The following is a 15,936-nucleotide window of genomic DNA, read 5'->3' on the forward strand; positions in this document are numbered from 1 at the left end:
ATCATGTTGTTTGACTCTCTCATTTAATAAATGGGGCTCAAAGAGCTCAAGAAACTTAAAGGTAACATGGCCAAGGTAAAAGGTAACATGGTAAAGGTAAAAGGCTCATTAGCATGATCCGGGGGAGAATATAAGGGAGTGGGCATGTGCATTGTTGAGAGCAGGTCAGCTGGGGTTTTACTAAGCTACTGACTGGAAAGGTAAGCTTCTGAACCTAACTCTTGAGGGCCCAGGTACCAAGAGCAGCATCTAATGGCTGAGTTTTCAGGGCCACAATCCATATACGGGGGAGCCTGGCTGATCCTCAGTGTTCAAGAACCAAGATGAGCTTGCTGGTCAATCCATTTTGTGATTGAATCAGCATCTGACAACTTTTTGGGTGAACCTGGGTTGCCAACTTTATCCTGAAATAGATGTGATTTCAGCAAAGGAGGGGTTTTTATTACTTTGCATTTCACTATAGTTGTAATAGCTGTTTTTCACCAATGAAATTTGTGACCCATCTAATTCCATATGGTTCTTATTCAGATCCATGTAAATCCAATGTTTTGGTGACCTTCATCTCTTCTACTCTTTAGTGGACATCAATCCTGCATGTAAGCTGTATCCCTTCAGCCCTTAATCACTCTGAGTGAGAGACTGGGAAAACCTTCCCCCCTCCCCTCATTCCCCCAATCATGTTTTGTAAAGGTCTAATCAATCTCTTCCTTCCTTCCTTCCTTCCTTCCTTCCTTCCTTCCTTCCTTCCTTCCTTCCTTCCTTCCTTCCTTCCTTCCTTCCTTCCTTCCTTCCTTCCTTCCTTCCTTCCTTCCTTCTTTCCTTCCCTCCCCTGCAAACTGGGAGTATTTGAGGGCCTATGTGAGTACAGATTGTTTCATCCATTGCCTTTTATATCCTCAGCACTGGGCATAGACAGTGTCTGACACATAGCAGGTATTTAATAAATACTTGGTTAATTGCTTGGTCTCCCTGCTATAAAAATAATCTTTCCAATGCAAACAACACATCTAGACTCAACATGGCCAAATCAGAATGTATTATCTTTCTCCCCAAACCCTCCCCTTTTCCAAACTTTGCTATTATTGTTGAGAGGACCACCATCCCAGTCACCCAGGCTCAAAATCTGGATTTCTCGCTTTGCTCCTACAAAAGATTCCCTCTGCCTACATTTCCAATTGTTGTGAAATATTGTACTGACATGACATCTCTTTTATATGCCATACACACCCTCCCCCACCATTCTTCACTCCCATAGCCATTTCTGCCTACTTCAGTCCCACATTAATTCGCACCTGGACCAATGCACTGGCTTCCAAATGGGTCTCCCTGCCTCAAGTCTTTCCAAGCCATACTCTGCTCACCTGCCAAAGACTTTTTCCTGAAGCATGGGCCTGGACATTGCACTCCACTGCTCCAGACATTGGAGTGGTTCCTTATCCTTGCAGGATCAAATGGCAAATTCTGTGTTTTTCATTTATAGTTCTCCACAATCTGGCCCCTTCTTACCTTTAGAGTATTCATGTATTTATCCTCTATACACGCTAGTATCTATGTATGTATATGTATGTATATATGCACAAATGCCTGGAAATATAATTAATATGTGGGTATATAATACATGCATATACATATGTACACAAATACATATATATGTACATATGTGTGTATGTATGTTAAAAAAAAACTCCCTTTGCCTCAAAAAGTTTAAATTCAAAGGGAAAGTTGTTCAGTTGTGTCTGACTCTTTGAGATCCTATATGGTGTTTTCTTGGCAAAGATACTGAATTGTTTTGCCATTCCCTTTTCTAGTGGATTAGGGCAATCAGAAGTTAAGTGACTGGCCCAAGTCACACAGTCAGGTAGTATTTGAGGCTGCATTTGAACTCCTGACTCTGGGCCTGGAGGTCTATTAACTAAGCCTCACAAGGAGAGCCGGCATGTAAATAACCGTGTACCTATAAGATATAGGTAGGGATAGGGATAGGGATAGGGATAGGGATAGGGATAGGGATAGGGATAGGGATAGGGATGTGGATAGGGATAGAGATAGAAATAGAGATAGATAGAGATAGAGATAGAGATAGAGATAGAGATAGAGATAGAGATAGAGATAGAGAGAGATGTGTATGTATGTACCTGGTCGTACAGGGGATAGAGTACCAGATCTGGAGTGAAGAAGACCTGAGTTCAAATCCAGCCACAAGCACTTACTAGCTATGTGAACCTGGTCAAGTGACTTAACCCTGTTTGCTTCAATTTCCTCATCTGTAAAATGAGCTGGAGAAGGAAATGGCAAACCACTCAATACCTCTGCCAAGAAAATCCCAAAGGGGGTCACAAAGAATGCAACACTACTGAAATGACTGAACAACAAATGAATGTACCCAGTTATTTATGTGTTATGTTGCTCTTTAGAAATCTCCTTGAGGGAAGGAGATTACACCTTTTTGTATCCCCAGTACTTAGCATGGGAGGGAAGAATGATGACTTTGATGTCACCTCCCCAGCCTACAGACCTTTATCCAGAGGTCTGCCCTGTCTGAGATATTCCCCCATCTTCACTTCCTCCTTCAAGAACCCTCAACTTCCTTCAAAGCAAAGCTCCCGGGTCCCTACTGCACAAAGCCCTTCTTGATCCCCCCAACCATTAACATGATTTTGTACATGCCTCCATGTTTTCATCTCTCATCCTAACAGAACATCATCAGTCTTTTTAAGGGAAAAGTCTCAATTTTAAATGTTCATGCTCTTCTTAGAGCATAGCACCTAAAATCAGTGGCAGTTAATAAAATTTTCTTGAATCGCTATCTGAAGGTTCATCTCTGCTTATGAAGACTGGCTGCATCTAATTGTTGGCTAGAATTCCTTTTCTCCTACAAGCCTCACAGAGACAAGCCTGTAGAATCCCTCCTAAGTGCCTAAACAAAGGCGATTGTGGGAAAAATGTTGTGTGTTTACCTGCCTGGAAAAAATGTTTTAATCGGGGAAAATTTAAATTAAAATTAGTCTATTCCACTTTGGGGGAAAAGAAAAGTTAATTTAATCCTATCATGAAGAAAATGCAAATCTGGGGACTTCAAATGCAAATTATATATTTTGTTTCTTTTAAAAGGCTTACAGCTGAAAAGAAAACTATAGATTAACAGCCTATGGACAAAAGCTATTATTTGACAAGATTTTCAATTAAGCATGGTTTAATTTTTTTTTTATTTAAAGAAAGGTTCCATACAGTTCCATGTATCTTTAATTACATTCCTCTTTCATTACAGTCTTATTCCTGCAGAATACTAACAACCCAATTGCTGATACTGTCCAAAGGAGGAATTCGTTCAGTTTCAGCTTGTCAACAACAAATAGGTGCTGGCGTATTGTTCTCAGCTGGTGAAGCAGAATGCTATTTTACTCCATTTGCCATCCTGGGAAATGTATCTGTTATCTACATGCTTTATTAAAACCATCATCATTTTGCTTAAAGGTCAGCACACACAGATACTTTTCCAAAATGAATTGTGCTCACAGTCATTCAAATTACTCTCCAATAAAGTCCTATCTAAAAGCCTTTTTCTTAAAAGCCTTCCTACAATGTTACTTTAAAAGTCATTAAGACAATGGATAGGCTAAATGCGAGAGTTGTTAATACCCCTATGTGCCACTTATGATAAGTACATTAAGTACACAATTGATTTTCAGAGTGTGTGGGACTTGAAAAACAAAGCTGGTTCTTTTTCCTACATTAAATTGATTGCATTGATAAAGCTCTAGGGCTTCTCTTGCAATATTCTTCCAGAAAGAGTAACTATGAGACACCCCAGGTCTGGATAATTGGCTTTCTCTTGGCTCAAACAATGATGAAAACTATTTCTAACATGTGATGCTAAAAACTTTTAAAGAGTAATACATTTTCTTTCACTCACCTCCTCCATGTAGCCTGACTAGATATAGATCAAAGATAAAATGATGATGTGTGATGCTTGGGCATGAAACTCAACTGGTTCTTTTTATTCTCCACTTCCAAAATGAAGTGGAATTCATTTGAAAAGAACCAGTTGTTCATTTAGAAGAGATCAGAGGATTTTAATGGAATGGAAGGCCAATGTTAGTCAGTGGTGTCTAAGAATGTGAAGGTGATGGCACTGTGGTATTCTTTTGGACTAGATGGTCCAAAAGAGGACCCTTCCCACTGAGCTGAATTCCCACTTAGTTGAATTGAGGGATTGGTAAGTCCAGAACCTGGTTCTTCAAGCAAGGGCAATCACCACTGCCTAGTGCCAACAAGTGCCCATGGATGCTTGTGGAGCCTACTTCTAGACATGTGTAATAGAAAGTTCTGCCCTCTACTTCTGAGCCTATGTAAGGATTCCAGGACTGGTTCTTGCCTACCTACTAAGCTGTTGACTTTTCTCCATCACAAAAAGACCGTTTGTAACTATATCTGTAAGTGAGGCCACTCTGCCCAGGGCCAAGCTGTAGAAGGAAGTGGGTGCCCCATTTTGAATTTATGGTTCTATGGTCCTATATTTGGGGTCTTGTTGTATCTTTTCAATAAACACCCCTTTGGGGAAAAAATCCTAACTGATGACAATGGGTTAATTGAGGCAAAGTCGTTGGCTGCACAGGAGGAATTGAGGGGACATACTGAGTGCTCCAAGGGAGAAACTTACCTTGCATTTTCTTACTGGTCATAAGGGATAAGGATGATTCTCTGAGGTCAGAGGGTAGATTGAAGGGTGCCCTTCTCTGTGAGCACATAGTCTTCTAGGGAAGGTTTTGTCTATGATGGAGCCACCATGCATGCCTTTTCCCCTAACACACTTTATATTAGTCATTCAAAAATATTATTTGAGGGCAGCTAGATGGCGCAGTGGTTAAAGCACCGGCCCTGGATTCAGGAGTACCTGAGTTCAAATCCGGCCTCAGACACTTAACACTTACTAGCTGTGTGACCCTGGGCAAGTCACTTAACCCCAATTGCCCCGCAAAAAAAAAAAATATTATTTGAGAAGGAGCCTATAGGCTTCACCAGTTTGGGGAAGAGATCCAGGATGCCCCCCTCTCCCACCAAGGTGAATAACTCCCTGAACTAGGCAAGCTCTAAAGTCTTTTCAAGCTCTAATAGTCTGTGATTCCATAAATCATAACACCTAACCAATCTTCAATGATCAGTTGTCCCCAGTCAATCAATCACTAAATATTGACCAAGCAAGGTCCTGAGGATACAAAGAAAGTGGCGGCTTGCCCTCTTCTCAAAGAGTTTACTTTCTTTTGGGGAGAAAGCTCTAAGCCTTCACATCTCTATGGTTTTTTAACTTTAACCCTATGGAAATGTGAGTGTAATTATACTCAAACATCTTTATTAATTTCATTTCCAAATAGTATATTCCCTTGTCAGCCTTTCTGACAGTGGGCCATGCTCACAGAACACATGGAGTATGACTCTTCCCTTTACCATGAAGGAAATGTGGAAAACAAGTAAGAGAATGACAAGTAATGACCAGACCTTTCCAAGTTGATGCCTTCACACTTTGTATTTCATGGGGTTATTGCCAGAGTAGGCAAGGACCTTTGTGAGCCTGTTGTTCTGGGTGGGCAAAGTATTAGAAGTCGTTTTGGTGAGCTCCTGTTTAATTCAGAATCTTTCCCCTAGAGCATGGGATAACATGAGAGGGAGCACCCCTGGCTCACACTCCATGGAAGTCATCAATGCTGTTTAACAATAGAGGGAACTTACATATTTCCTGCTGGAGAGGAGTTGGATGAGTGGACATGGTCAATGTGAGAATTTCTTTTGCTGCATTGAAATGTTTGTTGTGAGGGGTTTCTTATGATTTAAAAAAATGTCCATGATGGAACAGTGGGAAAGATATTAAATGTTTGGTTAAAAAAAATTATACCCAGATGCTTACGGCAATGGCTTGAACTGTGGCCAGGTAGAGAAGTGCTAGATCATCAAGGCTCTGAGACAGTCTCAATCCTGTGACCTGTGGAGGATGGAGAGACAGAGACATACAGAGAGAGATGGAGATAGAGAGACACAGAGACAAACACACACACACACACAGAGTGATTTTATAAATGGCAGTCAGGGAAGGGGGCATTTCCCATAAAAGATATCCGGGCTTTCTTTCTGGTTGTAATGAGTTCAAATGCAAATCCACTCTTTGTGAACCAAATGTGAGCTATAGCCTAACCCTTTTTTGCTTCAGAAATAGGGGTGGGGGTAGGAGTGGGGAAGGGAGAGAGAGAATACCCAAAATATGAGGGAGAGAGGGAGGAAACACACCAACCAACCCATTACCAGGAGGGTAACAAGCACATCCATGAACTGGACACCTTGGGCATTTTATTTTTCTTATACAACCAGGTAAGAATGTTCGCTGATACAAGGAACATTTCCCAAGGTGCATCTATGGAACATAAGTTAATAGTTATCACATAAGCTGACATTTATAGACCACTTTAAGATTTGTAAGATTTCTTTATCATATTTGAGCCTCACAAAAATCCTGTTAAGGAGACACTGCAAGTGCAATTTCGCCCATTTGACAAATGAAGAAACCAAGGCTCAAAGAATTTGTGTGAGTCCTACAATCTTAGTTTTATCATTGGAAGGAATTTTAGAGAACATCTTGTCTAATCTCTCTATTTTTCAGCTGAGGAATGACAGACTCCCAAGTTCCAAAATGATTATGATGGAACAGTGCATAGAGCAGTAGGCCAGGAGTCAGGAAAACCTGGGATCAAATCCAGTCTCAGTCACTTACTAGTTGTGTGATCCAGGCAAGCAACTTCACCTGTTTGCCTCAGTTTCCTTATCAGTAAAATGAACTGGAGAAGGAAATGTCAAACCCATCCAAGGCTCCTGGTTCCTGGTCAATGCTTCCCCCCCTCCCATAATATTCTGTATTTAATCAACTTTCAGGTTTCTCCCAGTTCCAAATCTATGATTCTGTGACTTTGAGGGATGAAGAGGGTGGCTCTTTTCACCACTCATCTTATGAGTTCATCAGTTCAGCCATTTAAAGCTAGAATGGTACATGTAATCCAACTCTCATTTTACAGATAAGGAAACTGACTGAGGTCACTAGAAGTTAAGTGACTTGCTCAAGGTCTCACAGATAATCAAAACCAGAGTCAGAATTTTAACTCAAGTGCTCTGACCTCCAAACCAATGCTTTACCCTGTGCAAGACACAGTCACCAGCCTTGCATCCTTTTTTCTCACTTGGTTATAAGTTTAGGAACCTGCTAAATGTACATCCTTAGCTCTCACCTCTGCCCCATTCCCCTGTTCTGCTAAAACTTGTTTTCTGAGACCAATTGTCAGCTTTTAAAACCACAAGTCCAAATGAGGATGGAGTCATCTCACGTAGAAAGTATTATCTTACTAAATGACATTGGCTGGGCCTCTTCCCCACATCATTTCCTCTTCTAAGCCTTCTTTCAGATCTCAAAACACACCCACTGAATTTTAAAAAATAATTGAGTCTGAGTTTCTCAGTGATGCTACAAGGTTTGTAAACTGTGACTTACCTATTAATGGCAATTGTCAAAATTAAACATCTTACTAGAAACAATATCAACTACAAATAACTAAACTCAGTAATATTTGGCTTTTAAGTTGACATCAGGGCAAACAGTAATCTGATGTATATTCTCTCCCTCTCTCTCCAAATTCCCATGAGAGTTCTTCGCAAATGCATTTTCATTCACTTTTCTACAGATTTTCATAGTTAGAGTGTTCTCCATTTTGGGGGTTCTGCCTTTTTCCCTTTGCATTATTTTATAAAGGCCTTTCCACATTTCTTTGTACTCCTTCTCCATGTCCTCCTTAACTATGTTAATTCCATTTCATTCATTAAAGATTTAGGAATGTAGGTGAGATAAGATGTAGTGGTACCTGGAAAGAGGTCTCTCTCCCCAAAGGTGGCCTTGGGCTTTTGATGAGTTTTATATGGAATATAGACTAAGCTTAGACTTAAGACTATTTGTTTTGTATTTCTACTTTCCTATCCCTCTAATCAACATCACCTGGTAACTACCATACAATAAAAGCTCTAACTAGAAAACCAGAAGCTTCTTCCATTTACTAGTCTGGGAGATAAATTAAGGGAAAGGTTAAAGAGGGGAGATTTATGATCTAATATCCAATTTTAACTCTCACAATTTTAACTCTCCTGGAAACCTGGATTTAAACCCCAGGTCTCCTATATACTGATTACATTATACTGAGTATTGTAGGCATCTCTCTAGGAGACTGATGAGGTTGAGACAGAGAGACAGAGACAGAAACAGAGAGACAGACAGACACAGGAAAGATGAGAAAAAGCTTTAAGGTTTCCAAAGAACCTTACTGATTGATCGCATTTGAGCCTCACGATACCTGTGGGTTGGGTGCTACTATAATGATCCCATCTTAAAAATGAAGAAACTGAGGCTCAGAAAATTTAAGTAACTTGTCCAGCATCACAGAAGTAGTCACTGTCACAGGCATGAAGGAGAGTCATGTGTACCAAGTCTGGAAAGTTTGGTTAAGGTCAATTTATGAAGTACTTTATTTATGAGGTTATAGTATATCCTAGAAGCAATAGGGAGCCACTGGAATTTAATGATTGGGAGGGAGGGTTGGTGTTTAGGGAAACCTCTTTGGCAAGTGTGTGGAGGATGGATTGCAGTAGGGAGAGACCAATTAGGGAGTTATTACAATAGACCAGGTGAGAGGTGATGAGTATTTGAACCAGCATGGTCATTGTCTGGGTAAAGGAAGGGACACATGCCAGAGCTACTGACAAGCTAGAAACCCCAAGATTTGGTGAGAAAGCTTGTGTGACAAAAAGTGTGGTGGACAGATCAACAGCAACAGGGAAGTTTGGAACCACGGAAGGCTTAGGTAGAAAGATGATGGGTTCTATTGTGGATATATTGATTTCGTGGGCATCTAGTTGCTGGTGTAGGACAGGAACTCAGGAGAAAAACAAGGGCGATAGGTACGGGCATGGGAATCATCTATATATGTGTTAGTTCCTAGAGATGATAGTGGCACTTGTTAGTTTGATTGGGAGTTGATTAGGCCATTGAGGTAGATTCTATATAGAGAAAAGAAAATGGTCCAGGACAGAGTCTTACAAGACACCAAAATCAGAGAACATAACAAGGATAAAGACAAGTAAGAGAGAATGAGAAGTCAGAGGGGGAGGAGGACCAAGAAGGGACATTGCAATTATTTATACCAATTGTTGTTTAGTTGTTTTTCAGTTGTGTCTGATTTTTCCTGACCCCATTTGGGGTCTTTTTGGCAAAGATACTAGAGTGATTTGCCGTTTCCTAATCAAACTCATTTTACAGGTGAGTAAACTGAGGCAAACAGGCTCAAGTGACTTGCACAGGGTCACACTAGTAAGTGTCTGAGGCTGGATTTGAACTCAAGTCCTCTTGACTGCAGGTCTGGTGCTTTATCCACTGCACCACCGAGCTGTCAGAATCAACATTTTAAACTCAGGTCTTCCTGATTCCAAGTCCAGGAGTCTATGCTTTATTCTTTTCTGCCTTTCTTAATTTTGGAAATGTATCTCCCCAGGAGAATGGAATATCCCTGAAGGTAGGCATGTTTCCTTCTTTGTCTTTGTTTTGCTGTGGTGCACATAGGCAGCGATCAATCCATTAATCAATGAACCAAACAATAAGCACATATTGATATTTCATAATAAATATTTGTTGAATTGTATGAAATGTTTGTTTTTGCAACTCACTACTCTCACAAACTTCCTAAGCACACCAGGAGTCTCATGTGCAGATTTTAGATCTGTATGAAGTTTGGTGTTATGTCTCTGCTTTAAATTGCCATAGGGCACATACTTTGGGCACAACCTCAATTGAGGAGGTCTGGCCCAGTAACCAGTGCAGAGGCCACCAGCCGGCTACAACCAGTGGTGAGCACACCTACTGGTCTGACCATCGCTACCACAAGTCATTGGAGAAAGGCATCCCTGGGTCAACAGAGGCTTATGTCCTATCCCCCAAAGAAGGCAGTTTCAGAATCACCCTCTTTTGTCTGTTTTCCCATCATAAATCTGCTTCACTGGCATTTAAAGTTTGGTTGCTTCCCAACTGTACAGTCTTCCTTTTAAGACTCAGCTCCAGCTTGAGCTTCTCTAGGAGGTTTTCTCAGTCCCCAGGGACCCACTGTCTCCCCCTCTCTAAGGTTAACTTCCATTTATTCTGTATGGACCTGCAATGGATCCCTGCTCCTCCCCTCCCCTAGAATGGAATCCCCTTGAAAACAAGATCTATTTCTACTTTTTATCACCAGCACTTATTCTTCCTGATGTATCTTGCCATTGGATCCAGATGGCTCTGCAGGACAGAGTGAGGCTGTTGATCTTGCACAGCCCTCCCTCCCTTAAATCCAATTCACTGAAAGTCATGACATCACCTCCTGATGTCAAGGTCCTCTTTGAAAAGGACAAACAACAACAACCACCAGCACTTAGTGATTGGTACATGCTGTCTAGTCATTTTTTCCCATTGTATCTGACTCTAGCATGACTCCATTTAAAGTTTTCTTGTCAAAGAGACTGGAGTGGTTTGTCAATTCCTTCTGCAGCTCATTTTACAGATGAAGAAACTGAGGCAAACAGGATTAAATGACTTACTCAGGTTCACACAGCTAGTAAGTGTCTGAGAACAGATTTGAAGTCAGTCTTCCTGACTCTAGTCCCAACACTCTATTCACTGTGCCACCTAGCTGTCCTTGGCACATAATAACTATTTAATAAAATGTTTATTGATTGACTAATCAACATCCTAATAATTATCAAATCACCCAAATGAAGCACAATTTGATTCTTCCTATAATAATCTATGCATATGTGCTCTCTTCTTCTTCTCTTCCCCCTCCTCTTCCTTCTCCTCCTCCTTTATTTACGGGGTTGGAGGTCTAGACTTCTACTTTAATTACTGTAAAGGAACTCTCAATGTGGAAATGTTCTCTATGGTCATAGAGGGACCAGAGCATCAAGGGTAGAAGACAGGCCCTGGGCTTCACGAAGACTTCAATTCACATACTGACCCACACTTCCTACATGGACTGTGTTCCATGGAGCAGTCATCACAGACCTTTTTATGGCCAGAATTTCTTCATTTACAAAATGAAGGAACTAGATTGGAGCAGGACTTCTTCATCTGGGGTCTATGATTTGTTTTGTTTTGTTTTGTTTTTGCATGGCAATGAGGGTTAAGTGACTTGCCCAGGGTCACACAGCTAGTTAAGTGTCAAGTGTCTGTATGATTTGTTTTTTATGATTGTATTTCAGCAGAATTCGTTTCCTTTGTAATTCCATGTATTTCATTTTATGCATTTAAAAGCCTGATTCTGAGAAGGGCTCTCTTGGCTTCCCCAATGGCCCGAGGGTCCATGACACAAAGAAGCCCTGGGTCAGAGGCCCTCTAACATCCGGTGCAGGGGAAACAACCCTGCATTCAGAACCACGGAATGGGAGTTGGAATCCTGGGTCTACCACTTACTATGTGATCAGAGGATAGCAAGAACCTTCTCTAGGCCTCCATCTCTTCATGTCTAAAGACAAGAAGGTTGACCAAGATGACTTCTAGGGATCATTAAAGTCTTAGATCCACAACTCCAGGTCCTCTGGGGGATGGTAGCCAAAGAGCTGATTTGGTGGTCAGAGCACCTGTGTCTAAATCCCAGCTCTGTGATCTTAGGCAAATCCCTTTCCTCCTCTGGGACTCGGTTTCCTTATCTGACACCCAAGGCCACTGGAGCAGATGCCCTTGAGCTATCAATACATGTTCTGGGGACTCACTTTGTTTTCCAACATCTCCTATCCAACCACTGACATTTTAGATGTGGAACCCTGAGTAAGTTCCTTCCCTTCTCTTAGACTCAGTTTCCTTCTCTGTAACATATGGGAGTTATTCCACATTGCCCTCATTAAGTCCCTTGTAGCTCGTACGGCCCAATGTGTTTTGAACCTATGGTCTGTGTCCTTTTCCCAAGTTACCCACCCTGAGAATCCCAGAGGCCCTAAGTCCCCTAGCCTCTGAGTCCCAGCCTAATCTCCTTGCCTCTCTACACCTCCCTTCCTCTCTTCTATATCACTTTTAGTCAACACTTGCAGTCTACACCATGCCTTGTGAGGGTTCCTGACTCATTGACTGAAGGTCCAGATTGATGTCCAACTGTGCTAAACGACAGCATGAGAGGCACTATTTACATGGTACTGCCTAGGAATGGGGTGAAAAACACCACTTAGACTCCTTCCCACCCGAGATATTTTAAGTTTAAAAAAATGAAGAAAGGGGCTTAGGATTTTCAGCAAGTCAGTCTCAGGGAGAATCAGAAGTTGGAAAGGTTCGGAAACAGTCTGCTGGGGATCTGGTCTTGGCTCAGAAACATCTTGAGCTTTCATCAGGTCTAAGGAATAGATAACAATAAAGGAACATCAACCAGGACCTCACCACCTAATGGGATACTAGTCCTTCCAACCTCCAGGGCTAACATTATTCCTTCCAAACTTCCTAACCCTTTAGTCCATCCCTGCCTTTTGCACCAATGTAGCAAGATACTTACCATACCCCTCAGTGTCATGTCTGCTAAGGGAGATCTGTTGCCATGGAAGTCTGGCCAAACATGTAAATCAACAGTGAGGAAAGCCACAGGCAGAGACTTCTTAATGGAATCCAGGTGACTATTCAAATATGTATAGATACTTTGGAAGCTGGAAGACAAAGTCCACTTTTTTAGGTTTGTGGGGGTGGGATCAACAGTTCAGTGAGCAGAAAACAGTTCAACTCCTATGTGAAATGCAGGAATATGGTCAGAGGCCTCCCAAAGGGGAGGATGGTACACGCTGTTACCCAGGTCAGGAGAAAATTACTTTATCATCAGGTACTACACATGGCCCCTGGAAAACAAATGGCACCAGGAATGGTGGGAAGAAAATGTCAGTTCCCACACTGAGCAGTGGGGCTGGACAGCAGTGGGGAAGGCAGGAGAGGAGGGGAGACAGAGGGTTGGAAGGAATGTCATATGCTGGTAATGCACAAATGAAGGGGGGACCCATTTATTAGGTGCTTGCTATGTTCAAAGCACAGAGCTAAGCACTGGGGATACAAATAGGAAAGATTGTAGGCCATTGTCTCAAGAAGTTCAGTTCAGGGGCAGCTAGGTGGCGCAGTGGATAGAGCACCGGCCCTGGAGTCAGGAGTACCTGGGTTCAAGACCGGCCTCAGACACTTGACACTTACTAGCTGTGTGACCCTGAGCAAGTCACTTAACCCTCATTGCCCTGCTAAAAAAAAAAAAAATTAAAAAAAATATAATTGAGGTTTAGAGAAGTGATGTGTCCATGATCACACAAAAAGTACTTAACAAAGTCTGGATTTAAACCCAGGTCTTCCAGGCCTACCTGCAGCTTTTTATCCACCACACTGTTATTCATTCCATGTCAACCCAAAGTCTTCTTTTCTGAACAAAACATCTTCACTCCCTCCAAGCAGTCATTACAGGCCATCCTTCTTCTTCACTACACTGCACTCCCTTGCTCTTGTTGGATGCTGCAAAGAGGTCTGAATTCACTGACTTGGGAATCAGAAGCTAATGTTGGGTATGAGCCTTTGAAAACATCATGTCATCTTTCTGGACCTCAGTTATCTCATCTGTAAAATGGGGATGAACTATGTGATCTCCCTGCTCCTTTCCATCTTTGGCCTTGTACGCTTCTTTTAAAAACTATCTTTGTAGGGGCGGAGCCAAGATGGCGGAGAGGTAGCAGCAAGCTGCCTGAGCTCTCCTTCTGTTCCCTCAAAACAAACATTAAATCAAGCCTCTGGACGGATTCTGAAACTACAGAACCTGCAAAGAGACAGAGAGACACAGTCCTCCAACCAGAGATAATTTAGAAGACTTCAGGAAAAGGTCGGTCTGACTCGGGCAAAAGGGAGGCCCAGCGCAGGGCAGCAACCCAGCGCCAAGGGGGTCGGGGCAAGTCAGCAGGAGCTGCGGGCCACAGCCAAACAACTGAGGCCCCTGGAACCTGGTTCAAAAATCTGGTGGCCAAGAAGGACAGTGGAAAAACCTACCTGCACTGGCCGAGAGGGCCACGAATGAACGGGTCAGGTGGGATCAGACACCGGGGTCCGGCGCCTGGCTGGCTGAGCACAATCAGACAGGAAGTGCAGGGTGGGGGATCTCCACACACCATAAAGGCCTCAGAGTAAAAAGCTGGTCACACAGCACCTATACCCCTGCACAAGAAGCCCAAAACAGGGACCCTGGTGCCCCCAGAGCAGACCTCAACTTAAAAAATAAATAAATAAGCTGCAATAATGAGTAAGAAACAAAAAAGAGCCCTCTCCATTGAGAGCTTCTGTATCAATAGGGAAGAAGCCAACACAAACTCAGATGAGGACAATAGCCTCAAATTGCCTACATCTGAAGCCTCACGAGGGAAGGTGAATTGGTCGCAAGAACAAAAAGCCTTCCTGGAAGAGCTCAAAAGGATTTTAAAAATCAATTGCGAGAGGTAGAAGAAAAAATGGGGAGAGAAATGAAAGCAAAACAAAAAAAACTATGAAAAAAGAATCAGCAGCTTGGAAAAGGAAGCTGAAGAAAACAAAGCCTTAAAAAATTCATTTGGCCAAATGGAAAAAAAGCTGCATAATCTCACTGAAGAAAACAATACCTTAAAAAATTCACTTAGCCAAATGGAAAAAAAGGTACATAATCTCACTGAAGAAAACAGTACCTTAAAAAATTCACTTGGCCAAATGGAAAAAAAGGTACATAATCTTACTGAAGAAAACAATGCCTTAAAAATTAAAACTGGAGAGTTGAAAGATAAGGAATCCATGAGACACCAGGAATCAGTCAAGCAGAATCAAAAAAATGAAAAAATAGAAGAAAATGTGAAATACCTCATTGGAAAGACAACTGATCTGGAAAACAGATCGAGGAGAGACAATCTGAGAATCATTGGACTGCCTGAAAGCCATGACCAGAAAAAGAATCTAGACACCATATTCCAGGAAATTATTAAGGAGAACTGCCTGATATCATAGAATCAGAGGATAAAATCATCATTGAAAGAATCCACCGATCACCTCCTGAAAGAGACCCCAAAAGGAAAACTCCAAGGAATATTGTAGCCAAATTCCAGAATTATCAGGTGAACGAGAAAATACTCCAAGCAGCCAGAAAGAAGCAATTTAAATATCATGGAGCCACAGTCGGGATTGCTCAGGACCTGGAAGCTTCAACATTAAAGGACCGCAAGGCTTGGAATATGATATTCCGGAAGGCAAAGGAGTTTGGATTGCAGCCGAGAATCTATTACCCAGCAAAAATGTGCATTTTCTTTCAGGGGAAAAGATGGACATTTAATGACATTGGGGACTTTCAATCTTTCCTGGTGAAAAGACCAGAACTGAATAGAAAATTTGATCTCAACATACAAGACTCAAGAGAAGTTTAAAAAGGTAAACAGAGAGGGAAAAAAAAAAAAACAACTTTCTTTGTAGGTTAGCACAAGGCTTGGCACAGTCATGGCTTAATAAGATTTTTGTGGATTGATATGATGAATTCATATGTTTCTTTCTATAGCTCATATTTATCTTGCTATTAAGGTTTACAAAGTACACTTTTGGGACAGCTAGGTGGTGCAGTGGATAGAGCACCGCCCTTGGATTCAAGAGAACCTAAGTTCAAATCCGGCCTCAGACGTGTGACCCTGGGCAAGTCACTTAACCCCAACTGCCCTACAAAAATAAATAAATAAATAAATAAAAAATACAAAGTACACTTTTAGGAATGAGATGCTAAAACCAGCACCCTCTTATTTCCCCCATTTTATGTTTAGGGATAATATGTACAGGTTAGACCATATGACTTCTGAGATCCTTTTCAACCTTGAGAAGTAAAGATT

The 15,936-nt window shown here is 41.7% G+C and overlaps 1 protein-coding gene across 8 annotated transcripts in view; it reads right to left on the reverse strand.

The window, feature by feature from the left end:
- FGGY (FGGY carbohydrate kinase domain containing) overlaps nt 1–15,936 on the reverse strand; it is a 559,614-nt gene that overhangs the window by 95,765 nt on the left and 447,913 nt on the right. For all 8 annotated transcript variants that reach the window (XM_044002606.1, XM_044002608.1, XM_044002603.1 and 5 more), the window contains 2 exons: nt 12,585–12,732; nt 5,903–5,977 (listed from right to left, as the gene is read on the reverse strand). In XM_044002606.1, the coding sequence (XP_043858541.1) occupies nt 5,903–5,977; nt 12,585–12,732 (223 nt within the window). The remainder of the gene's footprint in view (nt 1–5,902; nt 5,978–12,584; nt 12,733–15,936) is intronic.

Source organism: Dromiciops gliroides, chromosome 4 (assembly GCF_019393635.1).
Source record: "Dromiciops gliroides isolate mDroGli1 chromosome 4, mDroGli1.pri, whole genome shotgun sequence".
Classification (NCBI taxonomy): domain Eukaryota; kingdom Metazoa; phylum Chordata; class Mammalia; order Microbiotheria; family Microbiotheriidae; genus Dromiciops; species Dromiciops gliroides.